The sequence below is a fragment of the Sebastes fasciatus genome, chromosome 14, assembly GCF_043250625.1.
Source record: "Sebastes fasciatus isolate fSebFas1 chromosome 14, fSebFas1.pri, whole genome shotgun sequence".
Classification (NCBI taxonomy): Eukaryota; Metazoa; Chordata; class Actinopteri; order Perciformes; family Sebastidae; genus Sebastes; species Sebastes fasciatus.
In genome coordinates, this window is record NC_133808.1 from 14,461,048 (window position 1) to 14,479,531 (window position 18,484).

At 38.5% G+C, this 18,484-nt stretch overlaps 1 protein-coding gene across 2 annotated transcripts; it reads left to right on the forward strand.

Annotated features, from left to right (window-relative positions):
* Window positions 1-3,732: 3,732 nt before the first annotated feature.
* Window positions 3,733-10,083, forward strand: slc5a3b (solute carrier family 5 member 3b). 2 transcript variants are annotated; one of them, XM_074659115.1, is made up of 2 exons: window positions 3,733-3,990; window positions 6,521-10,083. In XM_074659115.1, the coding sequence occupies exon 2, from the start codon at window positions 6,803-6,805 to the stop codon at window positions 8,933-8,935; it is 2,133 nt and encodes a 710-aa protein (XP_074515216.1). In that variant the 5' UTR covers window positions 3,733-3,990; window positions 6,521-6,802; the 3' UTR covers window positions 8,936-10,083. The 2 variants fall into 2 exon arrangements, with proteins under 2 accessions (XP_074515216.1, XP_074515215.1); XM_074659114.1 differs by having other exon boundaries at window positions 3,733-3,979.
* Window positions 10,084-18,484: the final 8,401 nt, after the last annotated feature.

Genomic DNA, 18,484 nt, shown 5'->3' on the forward strand with positions numbered 1-18,484 from the left:
ATAAGGTCATAATGTCCAACAAGCTCACCTCTCAGCACTGGCTTCTTCATCACAACAATGAAGGAAATGGTTGAGTTTTGCACTTTGTGAGTTGTGGGACTCTACTACATCTGGAGGAGCGGCAGCACAGTGTGTAAAGCATCACAGCTCTTGTGACCATAAGCTGTCCGGCTGCTCTGCATCTGGGCTGATCTGAGTTGTTTGAAGTTGCTATGGTGACAAAGCTACTTCTTTTATAAATTGGAGGAATTCTGACTTTGGGGTCCTTGGTTACTTTACAGTCCTTTTTGGGTTCAACATCCTGCAAAGCTGTCTGGCATCTGGGCTGCCGGCCATAGTTAAGAATAGTGGGCTTGTTCAGGTTGATGACCTGGAGGATAACTCTGCCTAGACATGGTTGTAAAGCCAACTTGCTGTCTTGAATGATTTACCAGGATGCTACGCTCCAAGGCTTACCATGATGTGTGCCCATTTCACCTGAAAGTGTAAGTTGAGAGCGTGTCTGTATGGCTTAACTGTGTATAAAAAGTACGTAGTCACCGTGACATCCCCCATTGGTTTGTGGAATGCCGTTTTGAAGCCTTGAGTTTGGCCTTTTGGCCGTCGGCATCTTAGTCTATTGTAACCAGAAGTGACACGAGAGGCTGGAGCTACTGACTGCTGAATAAGACATTTTTAGGTGACCAAAATGTTACATTTAACTATCATGAACTGAAAACACACTGTGAAAGGGTTAAAGGTGTAAGACGAAAACACGGACAACTCCCAGACCGGACAACGATGTGGTAGATTAGAGAAAATAACTGACTGACACTGGAGCCAGCTGCTGTCCCATAGATAAGAGAGCTGCGGCTTCGTGGCCTTCCACTCCATAAATCTGAGTGGGAGGGAACAAAGAAGGTTGGAAACATTAACACCGATATACAAACTGTCAGTAACCACAAAAAAGCAAACCAATAACAGACTAAATAAACTGCTAATTAGTGGTTAGTCCGACCCAACATTTAAGTTTGGAGTAATGGACTGCGAAAAAAATCACTTTGAAAGGTTTTAAAGTGTAATAATAATAATAATAATAATAATAATAATAATAAACTTTATTTGTATAGAAACTTTAATAAAAACAACGCGGCACAAAGTGCTGTAATACAAATAGATATAGAGGTACATTTGATCCCTCCATAAGGTATTTAGCCTACTTATAAATAGCCTGCTGGGCAGTAGACTTAAACCAAACTGATGAATTCTCGGTAACCCACTATGAAACACAGCTGTTGACCCCTGATGATAATTAACACCACGGGTGTCTTATGACTGGAATAACAAAGCAAAAGCTGGCTAAACAGGAAAACTGAGTCATTTCAAATCATTATGAGATGAACTGCACAGGATGACTCACTGCATTATGTATGACAGTCAGTTGCATCATGTTGATATGGACAATGATAATCTTAAAGGATAAATGTGGCGGCAGTTTTTAGAGTCAGACGCTGCAGTTGCTTTACTCTAACTGCAAAATATTAATGCATGATGGGAAAATATTAGCTTTCCCCTGGTAAGGTATTCAATCAACAACATTGTTTTATACAGGCTATACTCTTCATTTGAATGACCACTGTGTGGCTGATGAGATCTTTTATTACCACAGAGATACTAAATATACTTATAAGGGCTGTCAAAGTTAATGCGATAATAACATGTCAACACAAATTCAGTTTTCTATCAATATATTATATAATATATAATATTTTGTGGATCTTATAGAATGAAAGAGTCCATTTAATGGATTCCTGTGTCATTGTCTATGTATAAAAAGAGACTTAGAAATACTCTGCTGACGAAAACATTTGATTTGGAAAAAAAAGATTACTCTTAGGCCTGCATGTTATTGTTGGATATTTACATACATTTTATACTTAATTTACTTTCTTTAAAAGGCTGGCCAATATCTATATTGTGTTGTAAAACAGTATACGAGTCTAATGCATGCTCTACAATGTGTTGACGTCATTAATACTGCAGCATGTGAGAACCGTCTGCTTGTTAAACGCATTTGAAGGCACGATGATCATCTTTCCAAACAAAATAAGGGAGAAGTGCAGAGCCATATTAAGTGAATTAATCCATAAACATACTTCCAGCTCAAACCTTCTGGATTTGTCCTCGATCGACCTTGCAGTCCCTCAACAAACACGCAACACAGACGCGCAGGGTTTCTTGGGAAATGGAGTTTTTTGGTGTAATGGAATTTTACAACAATATCTATGGAAATTTCCTCTGTGTCTTTCTTTGCAGGATGTTTTGTTGGAAGTCAGCCTTATCTGACTGCTGCTGAGGCGTTCATTGTGTAATCGTGCAAGTAAACTGATATGTGTTATTGGGGTCTGACTGTGAAGCCACATGCATATAGTCAGTTTATCCAAATCTCAGATTGCCCACTTAGCATTGAAGGTGTTGCAGCCTGAATTGGAGATTTGCATTGTCTTCCATATTTCATATGTTTATAATTATGTTATAGAGTGAACCTAATATGGCTCAACTCTGAGAAACATCATTATGCTGCAACCTGAGATGATGATGGCACATTATCTACTGGGTATTAGGTGGTGGTGGGCTATGAAGTAGTGAGTTTCCTCCTGCTGCTCTAAAATGACCAATTTCCTGATGCCTTCAAATGAAAACTGTTGCTTCATCTGTTGTAACTTGTGAAATGAAAACATGTGTGCTTTTAAAAGATAAAATATTTCTATCTCTTATGGGAATTGTTATTGGCACAAAGGATGAAATTCCATGTTAGGGAGGCTTCAGAAAAAAAAGAAAGCATTTAAGTCAAAATAAAGAACATTTGAAAAATCTGCAACTATTATTGCTCAAGATTACAACAATAAAATCTGATTAGAAACTAGGCTTCTGTGATTTAGTGCAATATAAATATAAAAAATATAAAAGATAATACAATAAAAAAGAGATAGTGCAATATAAATATAAAAAATATAAACAATACAATAAAAAAAGAGATAGTGCAATATAAATATAAAAAATATAAAAGATAATCTAATAAAAAAGAGATAGTGCAATATAAATATAAAAAATATAAAAGATAATCTAATAAAAAAGAGAGTGCAATATAAATATAAAAAATATAAAAAGAGAGAGTGCAATATAAATATAAAAAAATATAAAAGATAATACAATATAAAATATAAATATACAATATGTATATTGATGAGATGACAGTTTTGCCAGATTATTGCACAAACTCTTATTTAGTAACTCTCAATATCTATCTCTCAATACCACCCCCCTACTGTATCCCTCTCTCTCCCTCTGATACCTGATTGTTTGCACACCGGCAATTTGCACTATCTGTTTATATCATGTTTATTTTTGTTTAGTTTATTTTGTATATTGTATATTGGTAGAAATTTAATTTTTTTATTCTTATTTTATTCTAACGTTTTTATCTATTCTTTTGTTATTATACTGCTTACTTGCACCAACAAAACCAAAGCAAATTCCTAGTGTATACCTCTTACACCTGGCAATAGACACCATTCTGATTCTGATTCTAAACCTTAACAGCTTGTTTACATGTACTCAATTTTAATTGATGTAAACATGTAGGTATGTAGGATAATTAACTGGAGCAATTCCCCAGTTGGCATTTTTTTGCACCCAAACGCCTCTTGTGGGTGTGTTCCACGCGTGGAGACCGGTGGAAGGACACTGGTGCTGGGCGTGGATTGACGGTAAGAGGAGTGGCAGAATGAGACTGTGGCGGGCATCGCAGGTCCTATGAAAACGAAAAAAGCAACAGAGAGAGAAGAAAGCGGACTGCTACCATCAAAATAACACAATAGACAAAGAGCACTGCGTGGTAAACCAGGAAGCAGCTTCTTCATGCACATCTGTCCTCTCTCTCTGGGGCGTGCAGGAGCGTTTCAGCATCTTTACGCATGCTAACACAAAGCTCAACAAGGTACGTCTCTGGTATGTATCTGTGTTTAAACAAAGGAGCTGTTTGTAACGACTACACGATCCTATCTGACTTAATATACTGTCATATGTTAGTGTTAAGGCTGCAAAGCTGTGTTTTCGGTAATGACCCGTTCATTTGCCATTGACTAGCTTATATTATGTGTTAATTGTCTCCACCCATGACCCATATTTATGTGTCTATAAGATAACGCACTCTCGCGAGATTTTTTTTTTTTTTTTTAATGCTGTCTTTATTGAACACATGCTTATTAACAGAGGTGCAAACAGATACATAGACAATTGGAAAAAAAACAAGACAAAAAAATTACAATATCAAATTATATATATATTTATATATAAATATATATATATAAATAAATATATATATATATATAAATTACATATATATATATATATAAATATATAAATATATATATATATATATATATAAATTACATATATATGTAAATTACATATATATATATATAAATTATATGTATATATAAAAATTACATATACATTTCATAATGCGTGTTTATGTTATATACATCATCTATTATTAATTTCATAATTTAAAAGTCTTAATGCCTTTTTGTTTTTAAAATTTGGTAAGATGGTGCTATATTATTTGAAATCGTTAATAAAGTGCAGGAAAGCTGGCTTGACCATTTTTTCTTATGAATATGAAATAATAAAAAAAATAATTGTATGATATACAGTATTCTATTTCAATCTTATCTTGACTAAAATGTAGCATTACATCAAACATAATGTTTTCAACATTCATCTTAAGTTTGTAGAAATCCAGAATATTCTTGTATATATATACAGGAATAAAATAGATGGGAAATACTCTCTTTTTCAAGTCCACAGCAATCACACTTAAAACCAATATCCAGCTTGAATCTTTCTTACCCAAGTTCTACCGGGTAAATTCGATGTAATGCTCTAGTAGGGATAGTTTGGGTGTTTTGAAATGGGGTTGAATGAGGTACTTATCCACAGTAGATGGCGTCAGCACGCCCCCAGTTTGGAGAAGCAGACAGGAGTACCAGCATGGGGGCAAAGCAATGTACTGCTGTGGGTGGGGGCAGCACTAAAACATGTTTTAGCCACCTAAAAGAAAGGCCCACCTAACAAAGTCAGTATCAGTTTAAGTGTACGCTATATTTAGAATATTTTCCGAAAGGAAGTTAAGGGGAAACTTATCTATACGGCTCTGAAGAGAGCATGGATAATTAGGTTCACTTTCAGTTCAGTTCCCCCCAGAAAGGGCTGTCTGATGGCAAGATAAAGTGGAGAAAATATATCATAATAAATAAATATTATGTTTGTATCCCACATTATATAACTTTGCAAATATTATATAAATTGAATGACATTGCTGTATTTCAAAGCCAGAGTCTCCTGGACAGTTTATAGTGAACACATGGAGTGCAGCCCCTTGATGATGAGATGGTAAGATGAAAACAAAGACCTCTTTTCACTGAGAGAGATGGCATAAAGCCTGTGATGACGCGTGGGGATATTTTGTACCATGCATGGAAGGCTGAAACCTCAAGAGGCCAGACATCCAAATGTGTGTGTGTGTGTTTATGTATATGTGTGTGGGATTGACACAAAACAGATGTGCTCGAACACACACAAACACACACATCATACATTTTTGCTGACATGGATTTAATTTGATGAACATGAATCTGAACTATATAGCATACAACTAGCTGTAACGTGGTGGTTTCACTTCTAGGCTGAGGGTACTTGTTTGTTTTCAATTCTGGACTAGGCTTTAGATCTGGTGATGCCAATATAATAGATTTATTTAGGTGTGTGCATGGATTATTGTAATGTAGAAAATTACATTTTGAATCGGTCCTAATTTTGTGTGTTTAAGTGATGTCCTGTCGTTTCCCGGTGCATCACTCTACTCTTTATTTATTCCTGGTTTAAACCATAAAATGCACAGTTTTGTCTGTCTTTAGCATTTTCCAAAATGCTTACCTACGTGTAGGCGTGTTTGTTATCTTAAAGAATTGCAAGATTTTGAAGATGATGTAAGTCAGGCCAAATATTAGGTAATGTAGGAACTGCATACATGTTTTTTGTCCCTTCTCGACTCGACTTGATTTCTTATATAATGTTATTAAGCTTTCTTTGACGTTTTTGCAGCCTTGAGTTCAATGTGTTAAAAAAATGAAGGAGGAAAGTCATAGGCAGGCTAAACCCGCTTGGAAAACTACTGCATTTGCAAAAACTGCATTTGCAAAAACTGAATTAATCAAATTTAGTAAAATCAGCAATCTTCATGTCATGCCAATGCCATATTTTACCATTTCTTCCATTAGTGATTTTGATCATTTTATGTTATGGATTGTAATATGATGTTCAGTTTGACTCTAGTCATTTTTAGACCTCCCTTTGTGTTTCTATCCTGTTTTCAGAGAGGCTGTAAACTTTCGAGCATTTGTGTTTGGTGTTTTTCCCCTTCTCAAATTACAACTCTATTAATGAGGTGTTTTCCTTTGTCTTTGCTGTCTTGCAGGAATGTTAACTCTTGGCTTTTCTAGACCAGGGGCCTACAACATCCTCCTCTAAAACTAGAACAACCTCAGTGCCGGTGGATAACCCCCATCGAAGCACACCTAGTGAATTCGACCTGACGGTGGATACTACAGCTTCCATCCAGACAGCAAAGCATTTCCATTGCTCATTTTTAAACAGTTAAATCCATAAGTTTGACTATTTCTGTTCCTTTTTTTTAATAAGGATTTTTATAGTTGTGTGCTTTACTTCCAAGAGAGATTTTTTTAAGTAATCTGTAAAAATGGCTTCTGCAATGGAAGCAGTGGACATAGCTGTGGTAGCACTGTATTTTGTCCTGGTGCTAGCCATTGGGTTTTTTGCCATGTGGAAAGCCAATCGCAGCACGGTGAGCGGCTACTTCCTGGCTGGACGCTCCATGACGTGGGTAGTGATCGGCGCGTCGCTCTTCGTCAGCAACATTGGAAGTGAACATTTCATAGGCCTGGCTGGGTCAGGAGCAGCAAGTGGCTATGCTGTTGGAGCGTGGGAATTTAATGCACTTCTACTTCTGCAGCTGCTCGGCTGGGTGTTTATCCCTGTGTACATACACTCGGGAGTCTACACCATGCCCGAGTACCTGTCGAAACGCTTCGGTGGCAACAGGCTAAAGTTTTACTTTGCTCTCTTGTCTGTGTTACTTTACATTTTCACCAAGTTGTCTGTAGATCTATTTGCTGGAGCTCTCTTCATTCAGGAGTCCCTGGGGTGGAACCTTTATGTGTCCATCGTCCTGCTCATCAGTATGACTGCACTGCTCACCGTCACTGGTGGTTTGACGGCAGTACTCTACACGGATACGCTTCAGGCAGTGTTGATGATTGGTGGAGCCCTAACCTTAACCATCCTCAGCCTGATCAAAGTTGGTGGGATGGAGGGTGTCAGAACGAAGTACATGCAGGCAGTTCCCAACGTTACTGCTATAATGGCCTCTGGAAACTTCACCTATTCTCCTTCCTGCCGCATTGAGCCTAAAGCAAACTCGCTGCATGTCCTTCGAGGTCCCCTGGATGAAGACATCCCATGGCCGGGCTTCCTTCTTGGCCAGACCCCTGCATCTATTTGGTACTGGTGTGCAGACCAGGTCATTGTTCAGAGAGTACTAGCAGCAAAGAACATCGCTCACGCCAAGGGCTCAACGCTCATGGCTGGATTTCTCAAGATCCTGCCCATGTTTCTAATAGTCATCCCAGGAATGATCTCCCGCATCCTGTTTGTGGACGAGATCGCCTGCATTAGTCCGGAGCACTGCATGGCTGTGTGCGGTTCTCAGGCCGGCTGCTCGAACCTCGCCTACCCGCGCCTGGTCATGGCGGTGATGCCGGTGGGACTCAGGGGTTTGATGATGGCAGTCATGATCGCTGCCCTGATGAGTGACCTAGACTCGATCTTCAACAGTGCGAGCACCATCTTCACGCTGGACATCTACAAAACTGCTCGAAAGGAGGCGTCTCAGCGTGAGCTGCTGATTGTAGGCCGCATGTTCGTTGTGGTCATGGTGGTAATCAGCATCGCCTGGGTCCCCGTTATTGTTGAAATGCAAGGTGGACAGACGTACCTCTACATCCAAGAAGTTGCTGGCTACCTCACTCCACCAATTGCTGCCCTCTTCCTGTTAGGCGTGTTCTGGAAACGGTGTAATGAGAAAGGTGCATTTTGGGGAGGCATGACAGGGTTCATACTCGGTACCCTGCGACTGATCCTAGCTTTTATCTACCGCCAGCCTCGCTGTGACCAGCCAGATGACAGGCCCGCCTTCATCGTTAATGTTCACTTCATGTATATTGCCACTGGGCTGTTCTGGATTTCAGGGTTGGTGGCGGTGGTGGTCAGCCTCTGCACCGCTCCGCCAGATGAGGAGCATGTTCGCACCACCACATTCTGGGGGCTCCGCAACATTGTACCGGTTCGCCCAAAGGATGGAAAGAAAACGCACAGGCACACTGAAAATAGCCTTTGTAGAGCCAACAGAAAACTCCAAGAAGAAGTGCCCCCAGATGTGAGAAATGAGAGGCTTTTAGAAGAGGTGGATGTCGAACTCCTGGTCCCGTCCACTGACAATGACTCAGCAACACCTAGTACGGAAACATCCCCTGCCACCACCCCTGCAGACGGATTTGTTGGTGGAAGGATGGAAATGATCGGAGAGGACAGCCACAATGTTGATGGGGAGACTAGCAGGTGTAGGCGTTTACTGGAGTGGTTTTGTGGATGCAAGGAGGAAGCACAGCCCACTGACCAAAAAGTAGCACGGGAGGACGCAACAGTCATTGCAGAGATGCTGTACGAGCCACCTAGAGTTAAAATTCTCCTCCGCGTGGGTCTGGTAATCATCTGCTGCGTGGACGTCTTCATGTATGTTTATTTCTCACTGTAGTTGAACTCTGCACCGAACTAATGTGGATTGGCGTGAGCGTTTTTATTAAGGTGGAAGTAATGTGAAAGATTGACGGCTGTTACAAGCAAACGGTTGAATTTTCAAAGATTTGAGAAGCTCTATCTGTAATATTTACAGTTGTCTTTTGTAGCTCTCTAACAACGATCTAACATGACTTATCATATTTTTAAATGATTAAAGCTTTGCAGATGGATGGATGGATAAAGCTTTGCCACATGAAAACAATTGTAATCCTCTATGACTAAGAAACTTATTTGGCACATGTCCATTTTGTATAGTGTTTGTTGTTAATCCTGCATTCACAATATGTACTGTTTTTTTAATTATTGTACTCTTGGTGAATTTAATATTTGCCTTATTTGACATATGCACTTGTCTTTGGTGAAAAATAGATGTATTCTGTGATTTTGTTTCTAATCTTGTTGACAGTTAATGTAAGCTTAGTTGCTGTGTAGCATACATATGTCTGTAGTAAGTCAAAAAACTAAGTTTTCTGCCGCTGAACACTGTATTATTACGGTATTATTTCAGTAGAACTTCAAGTATGTGATTACTGTGTAATTTTTGTATTGTGCCCTTGATTATCATTTCAAGGTTATTAGCAAAGGACCTTATAAATATCCATTTTGTTTTGATGGAGAGAATACATAGATATGATATCCAACTCTCTTTTTTAAAGATACCATTATGAAGTTTCTAAAACAAGTTAAGTGCGAAGAAGCATTGTCATCTTGATTGAAGACATGGTCAAACTTAATATAATGTGGTACTCATTTTAATTGATTCCATTTACAACAGGTGATGCTTTATATACTTTTTATGCACTACCAATGCTTGTAATTCTGTATCAATTTATATTTTATGCGTATTATATGTTTCAAATCATTGAAAAGTGTGTCGAGTCTTTTGCATTATGTTAACATTGTGTATAATAGAATTCAATGTGTATCAATGTACCTTTAGTGCACTGCAGTGCATTTAATCATGTTTCAAGTGCATCTTTTATAAACCTCTTACCAAATGTGTCTTAGTATGCAATCATCCTAAAAATTGTGTGCAGTGAATACCACATTTGTTTAAAGCCATGTGACAAAAAAAAAATAAAGAAAAAAATATTTGTGTTCGAATGTATTTGTGAATTTGACAACATTGTTGAATGAGCTCAGTCTAAAATGTCATTGCCATAAATGATTGATACTGCAAGTGATGATTTCTGTATGGGAAGGAGCTTTAAAAAGGGTTTCTTTCTTTCTGATCGAATATACGTTGTTATTTTTTTTTATTTTTGGAGACTGATAATAAAGTTTCTGTGGAGACAAAGACACAAATGAATACTTTCATACTTTCTTGAAACACTGGCTGACAAAGACAGTTTTGCTCAATTTGAACATACATTTGAAATAAAGTGCAGTGCAAGACTAAAGAATATTACAACACAAGAAACATTATTGATCATGTGATTATCAGCTGGCTCCAAGTAATAAAAAGACAGAGCATCCGTTTTTAATGAAATTACAAAATTATTTGATAAGTTGTGGACTAATCTTCGCAATTTATCTCCTGGTTATTTTGGTATCGACACTTATCTTATTACAACTCCTTCCCATTCAGTGTTTCCTATATATTTTGAGGCTTTCTGTTATTGTTGACCAGGGTTACATAAACCCCACCATGACCTTATTATTATCTGCTTAGAGCTGAAAGAGCATGAGATGATTACAGGCTTCTTTACACAAGATTCAGCCAATCAAAAAGCCAGGATGAGTTTATAGGACTATAAATCTCTACTTCTTACCAGTTAAACTCATACATTCCTCAGTCGACCAAACCTTACACATATGTAACTTTACAGGATTAAAAGGATTAGAAGTACAGAGGCCAAAATGCAAAACTAAACAATATTATAATGATGTATATGGTTAAGTAATGTGTTGAAGAATACACTGTTTTTAAGAGTGACACAACCAACACTGTTGTTACTGTAGAGACTGAAATGCCATGCGACTGATGTCCTGTGACCCCCATTGCAGCAAGTTAAAATGCACTCATGCAATACTTTTCCTGACACAGCAGGTGCCTTGGCCAAAGCAAGTGAATAAGTAACCTTAAGAAATTGCTACTTGTTTGCCTACAACAATTTGTGCCAATCCATCCAGAAAATGTGGAAATATATTTTACCAGATAACTGAAAACTTTGACCTGCTGATGTTGCTAGAGGAAAAGTCAGGTAATCACAAAAGTCATTCTCAGGGCACCATGGATATCTGTACCAATCGTCATGTTAATCAATAAAATAGTTGTTGAGATATTTCAGTAAAAGGCAAAAGTGTCAACTGCTTGTAGAGGAAAAGTCATAGGCTCCTCAAACTCTGACCTAAATACTTACACTTCTTATTTAAGTTGTGCAGGTGGATAGCTCTCAGCTAATAGCACTCATCTCATGGATACGTTACCATTGCACAATAACCTGTGCATGTGTTCCCCCTCTGATTGTATTAGTAAAACTGCCGGCCAGGAGTTCAGCTCTCCTGCGTTGGTGTCATTTTACATCATTTCTGCAAGATACAACACACGCTTTGCTTTCTCCTCCACTAACTCCCACCTGACTCCTTCCCCCACTCTTTGCAAGACGAAAGTAATGATATTATTGTCCTTGTGGAAAAGTACCGGCATCCAGGCCATGCTTTGTTCATTTGGAGAGTGAAAACCTGAACTACAGCCTGAAACGAATGCTCCAAATGGCTTCACAGCACCAGAATGATATTATAAAATGGGATTATGCATTGCAATCTGTCAATATTGCTATGTGTAATATACATAAAAATAAATAAATAAATGTAATTTTATAAGAATGGGATTATATGTTGTATATTTATGTTATATACACACTTGTAAATTTGATCTAAATATTAAGACATATCACAAAATTGCAGTCACATTCACAGATTTAAAGGTTACATATTTTAGAATATACACTCCCTTACAAAAAAGTTTATTCAAGTATGCTATTACTGTACTTCTTTTAAACTTAAAATAAGAGAGAATACTGTCAGATTACATTTTATGTACTTATCAGAGATATTCATAACAAAATTATACTTAAGTATACTTGACTTATACTGAAAAGTATACAGAAAAGTATACGTATATTTGGCTAAGTACTATAAGTTCACTTAAGAAAACTCACAAGTATACTTGCAGTAAAAACTATTAAACTAGTGTAAAGTGTACTTTCATAAACTAAAAACTGGGCTACAAGTATATAACTAGTCAACAGTATATAAGTTCACTTGCAGTATAGTTCATAGAACTAGTTAAACTAGTTGTGTAATCAAAGTTTACTACTCTTACAATTAAAGTACACATAAAAGTATACTTTTATAAACTACAAAGTGGGCCAATTTAGTCCCAAGAAGTAATGAAATAGTACACTACTACTACTAAATTGATATTAGTATACTTAAGTGCATAAAGTATGCTTGGGAATATATGTATAAGTATACTTAAGTTTACTTCATAAAATAAAGTACACTTCTTTTTTGTAAGGGCCCATCAGTGTCAGATGAACTCTGTGGATAAGATTTGTTTTCCTAAAGGCATACTAAGCAGGACTTTCCCCATTGAAACATCACAACATAACCCACTTTGTCTTTATTTACATTCTATTGGTGATCTGTGCCCGTGTTTGCAGTGACTATGTCTCCTTATCACTGCTGTTTGGGAACTTTTATGGTGCTAATCTTTTGGCAGGGAATGTAAAACAAAGTTTATTGATGCCCAGAATGATCCTCAAAGGCAGTGCTTCCTGACATGCTGTCTACTGCTTCCAACAAGTTACAGGCCTATAAATCGAGTTGTTCAGGATGTAGATGTTTGGGTTTAAAGTTGTGTTGATCCTGGCAGGAATAGAGCTGCCTGAGCGGTTCAACTCAGGACATGAAAATCATTTAGGTATAGTTGCCTGAGCCTGCAAACATCCCAGCGAACATGCTCGTGCTGGCCCACACAAGTATGTGTATACACAGATCTGCATTTGGAACACAGATCTATTAATGCTTTCATGTTATGTTTCTGTATTTGTATAATTTCTTTATTTGAACTGTGTTTTCTTAAAAGTCCATTGTGTACAATTTAGGGGGATTTATTGGCAAAAAATGGAATATAATATTCACAACTGTTTTCATTAGTGTATAATCACCTGAAAAAGTCTTTCTGGGCCCAATGGCATCCCGTGACTGCTTGCAAGGCAAGTGAATAAGTAACCTTAAGAAATTGCTTCATGTTTGCATACAACAGTTTGTGCCAATCCATCCATGAGATGTATAAATATTTCACCAGATAACTGAAAACTTTGACCTGCTGATGTTGTGTTAATGCACTATTCTGTGATCCAGCAGCTGCATCGGGGTGTGCCCATTGCATCTTATCAAGATGGGGAGGCATCTTTGCAAGTTGGGTTTACAAGGCACCTGCGTTATATGTCTCTGACAACAGAGAGGCAGTACCATTCATGTAACAGCTGGTTCGACAGGGAGAAGTGGCAGTTTGGCAGTTCAAGGGTGAACAATTGTGTGTCAGGCTTGCTGACCTCTCTCTCATTGAGCAATGCAAGTCCCACCAGTATAATCCACCCAGTATCAATACTCCTTCATAAGAAGTCCTGGGTACATATTAATAACAAACCATGAAACATATCAAACAGTAGCAGTCAGCAAAGTAAACTGCAAAGCTTACATTTGAAAGCGTCTAGACCAGTTTGTTCTCTTGTGGGCCTGTCCAGCTGGTTCCCTACGGCACCTTAATACTATAGAGGCTGCTCTTGAACGCAGCCTTTTTTGGGTGCAGGGATTTCCAGAAACTCCTCACCGACTATTGTGCTGGTGGTGAAGCCCACCTAAACATTTCTGTCAGGTTTTGGGGGCCAATATGATGCACAGATTTGATTTTTAAAACCATTGTGAACACATGTACTTTAATTCTGTTAACAATGCTGTCAATATTATCCATTTGTCAATTTTTGTATGGTCTTTTTTCAGAGTCTAAGTGGTCATAAGGCGTACTGCTCTATTGATGAACAGCTTTGTTGAAATTCACTACCAATGTTATCTTTACCAGTGATTTCCCTTTTAAACAAAATGTACAGAACAGGCTGCATTATTTAAGATCCAACCTCCATCTTCGTCAGGCAATTTAATGATAAGCACACTTTACCAGATTATAGGAGCTAGTCAGTGAGCTTGCTTGGTGAAGTCTTTGTTTGAAAGGAAAACCTGCATTGCTTTGCGTTTCCACACAGATGGCTGAAAACCTCTGGCCTGGAGGCGAAGTGCAGAGGATGTTTTTCAAGTGAACAAACTTTCCAGGACCTCAGTACTTTGCATCTAGGAAAATCATTACACACAGGGGCGATTCTTAGATCAGACCTTTAGGGCGGCTCAGTCCCCAATGAGAATGTGCCATGTGTACAGGGGGACTTATTAAGTTTATTGAGCGTCAACAGTTCATTTCCTGCATTTTGGTGACATTTTATGCACTAATTTCAGCCTTTTCTGCATCAAGTTATGGTGGAAATGTTTTATTTGTGTAAAGGAAAACCCAAAAATGAAGGCGCTAGGTGACAATTCAAAATAGTAACAAAAATATAATGGAATATAAAGCAGTAAGGCTCTCAGTCATTCTGTACTGCTTTTTAAGTCATTTTATGACATTGTTTTGAAGTTTCAAAAAATGGTCTCACTACAGTACATGAAATGGATACTACGGGACTAACATCATTACAAATGAATAGAATTAGGCTCATTGGAAACACACAAGTCTCAGCTTTACAGAGATACCCAATTTATACAATTCCAAGACTGTTTAGGGACCCCAGTATGCAGAAATATTCAAACAAAATATTTGTATAACAGGCAAAAATAACACATTTATACTGCACGCATAAAACTGCATGAAATTTGCCCAAAACTGCATGCGATTATCATAAAGTGGGCATGTCTGGAAGGGCTTCAATGGCAAAAGGAAATATTTCCCTCCTTTAGTAATAACAGCGGAGAGAATAGTGTCTAGGGGAATGTCCTCGTCTGGGTCAAAGCAACCGATTCCAACAACATTCCTGATTAGTGACGAATTCACAGCACGGCCGCTAGAGTGATAAAGACTTCTTTATGAAAACAATGACTTATTGATACGATGCAGAACAATAGCAGCTTATTTTATAAGTAAGGAAGTTAACTTTATCTCGCGCTTGTAAGTCATAATGTATGAAGGGAAAGACAATCCTGATCACATCTCTCACATGGCCTCTTAATAACATGGGACTATGAACTCACTGCCACACTTTCCAGAAAATGAGTAATATCTTTAAAACTTATTTAAGACAGTAAAGAGGGAGACTATGATGGCTCAGGTTAAAAACGTGTGATATTTCCATCCTTCTTGTTCTCTTGGGTAACCCCTACAGGACCTGAATTATCCCAAGTTTATTTACAACCCACAAATACATCCGGAGTTAAAAAGTATATAACCAACCTTGTGTTAAAGGTTGGTTATATACTTTTTAACTCCGGATGTATTTGTGGGTTGTAAATAAACTTGGGATGCTGTTCATATATTCAACTTGGGATGTAAATAAATCTGGGATAGTTTTTATATTATATTATATTATCATTCTATGGTATATGAGTTAATAGAGGAAAAGTGAGAAAGGGGTAGGGTAATATAAGTTTTTCTTCTACCTACTCCTTTTCGGACACTATAACTCTTGTTTTGTTTGTTATTATTTTGTATCTGTTTTTATTTATTATATGTTCGAAATAAAGTCTTTCATTCATTCATTGATCCTTCTAACATGTTTTGCATTTTCCTGGGAGAAGCAGTGTCATTAGGTATCATGGAAAGATGGTATTTCCCCAAATGATAATAGTAATGTTATCATAGCAGTGGTACTATGATTAAAGTAAAATATTAGCTTTTAAGGGACTGTTTGTAACTTTTTACAGGTATAAATCTACCGGGTCGGGATCCCATGCGCTCTGTTGGATTTATTATGTACAAAAGTGCTTACAATGACCTGCAATAACCTGATTGTTGGATTTGTTGTGCATGAAGTGTTTGCGAGGACAGGGAGGATGCACATTCTGTTCTTTTGCAAGGTCAAGGAGAGAATGGAGTCAGAAGAAGAAACAAAAAAGAAGATATGCAGCAAAAACATCACGTGCCATAAGCTCATGAATATTGATTTGTGTAAAACTTAAATACGCTGGATCAGGGATAGCTCGGGGTTCAGACTTCACGAACTGACCCATGCACTGTATGTTGTCAGGGACACGTAGACTGGATCCAGATATCTGTATACTCTTTTATTTTACTTATGCAACATTAATTGTTCGGAATAAATTGTATTATTATGCTTTAACCCGTCTGTTTGGAAAATCTCTTTGTCATACAAGATTAACCAACACGTAACTGGGCCTTGACCTCTTGGAGGTAGAAGGCCAGTTCCTTCAGCGCTCGCATATGCGCTCGCTCGCATATGCGCTCGCTCGCATATGCGTCCCTCGCATATGCGTCCCTCGCATATGCGTTCGCTCGCATGTGGCTACGCTGTTCAGACCGCTCTGCCTGCTTGCCTTCACAGACACAACGCACGCGTTCTCGCTCCACCTCACGTTCATGCGTGCTCACTCCACACTGCAGAAGAGTTAGTAACTCTGAGAATATCTAGTGAATGTACAGTGGACGTTTGTGCAGAAATAACTGCTGCAGCTCCTCCAGACCAACAGAGGTTTCCCGTGTCTTGTGAAGTGACGGGGCTCGGCAGCGAGTAATGTTATCGCCCCCGACCGGGTGCCGGTGTCTCCCTGCGGGCGCAGTCGGGAGGCGATAACGTTTCTCTTCCTGCTTCAGCCCCGGCACTGACCTGCTTTTCCTGCTTCAGTGGGGCTGAAGCAGGAAAAGCCAACACTAGGATCAGCAGTGATTCATGGAGAGACCTTCGTCTGGTCAGCTAACATTACTGCCAAGCAGCTGAAATATAGAGTGATATTGTGGTTTTAGCTGACGTGTGTCGCCTCACTGTTTTGAGCGATGCTCGTTCATGTCTATTTAGAGCGAGCAAGCGCTGACTTTCGTTGACTTAACGGTACACAGGTGTCGCTGTTAACAAGCATTTCTGAAAGTTACAAATAGTCCCTTTAAAAGGCTACAAATTTCTAAATGTCTGATTTCAAACGACTTAAAAAGTCTTGGAGACTTAAATATAGGCCAATGTATGCAACCACACCCGTATTATGCAAATGCACGTTCTGAACAGGCACTGCACTAGTATTACTAATTTGGGTAACTGATAAGGTTTTTGCATTTGTGTTTGGCCTCTGTGTACACTACATGGGATATGGCTTCCTCTGGTAATTCCCAATAATGAGATGACATTTTCTAGTTTCCAAAATAACCTTTTCAGCTTCAGCAGGAAGTTACTAGTGAATAGTGTTGCAATTATTCCCTATTAAGAGATAAAAAAACAACATACAAAGCAGTCTCCACTGAGTGATGTTACGCCTGGAAAAGCAGAGCAATGACAGTTTCTGGAATCCCCCCCCCCAAACTCTGTGCAGATTTCCCCACATTAATTTTCTGCTGACAGCCACATCTCATGCTGACCAGCAGATTAATCAGTGACTCTCAGGAAGGTCAGAGGGCCAAGAGACTAATTTATCCCAGAACTTGAATGCTTTATTGGCAAGCGTTCATATTCCTAACTAAAGCAAATAGAATAGCTCAAAAATGTCTCAACTCTGTTCTCACAGTCAGAGAGACTGAGAAACAGAGTTGAGACATTTTTGAGGTATAGAACACCAGGGGTACAGTTTTAAAGTGGGCTGGCACTTTTGAGCTAGTCAATGCCATTTAATAAAACACAGTGAAGCATTTCAAAATGATTATAAATGGCATTTGGACCCAAATGTGAGAACATCATGTTCTACAGAAATTAAAAAGCAGATGTCGAAAAGTGGCAGCAGGGACTGTATCAAACACGTCCCCTGGCTATGGAACGGCAAAAACATGTCTGCTCTCTCTGTCTCTGTCTCTTTCAGCATTGATGTCTCAGTGGGCGGGGTGGTCAGCTACAGTCACGATGAAGTTATAGGACTGTGCGGGGGCGTTTTGATACCGAGTTGACAAAATATGGACAAAAACAGCACATGATCCCCGAGTGCAGAGCGCTGAAATGCACTCTGGGAGGAAGTCTTCTCTGCTTTTTTAACTTGGGGAGAGACAAACTGTATGATTGAGTAAGAGGAAGTTAAAATGCACTCAGTGAGTTTGCTAAAAAAACAATCTAAAACAGATCTGGTGTGTGGGTTTTTAAAATCTCTTTATCCATTCTGTGTACAAACAGAAAAATAAATGTCAACATCAGACATAGGCAGTTTATAATTTCTTTTAACCCAATTTCCCCATAACAACACGTCACCCTCCCCTCCCGTCATACCCTCCTCCCATCCTCCCCTCTTGCTGACCTCTAATATC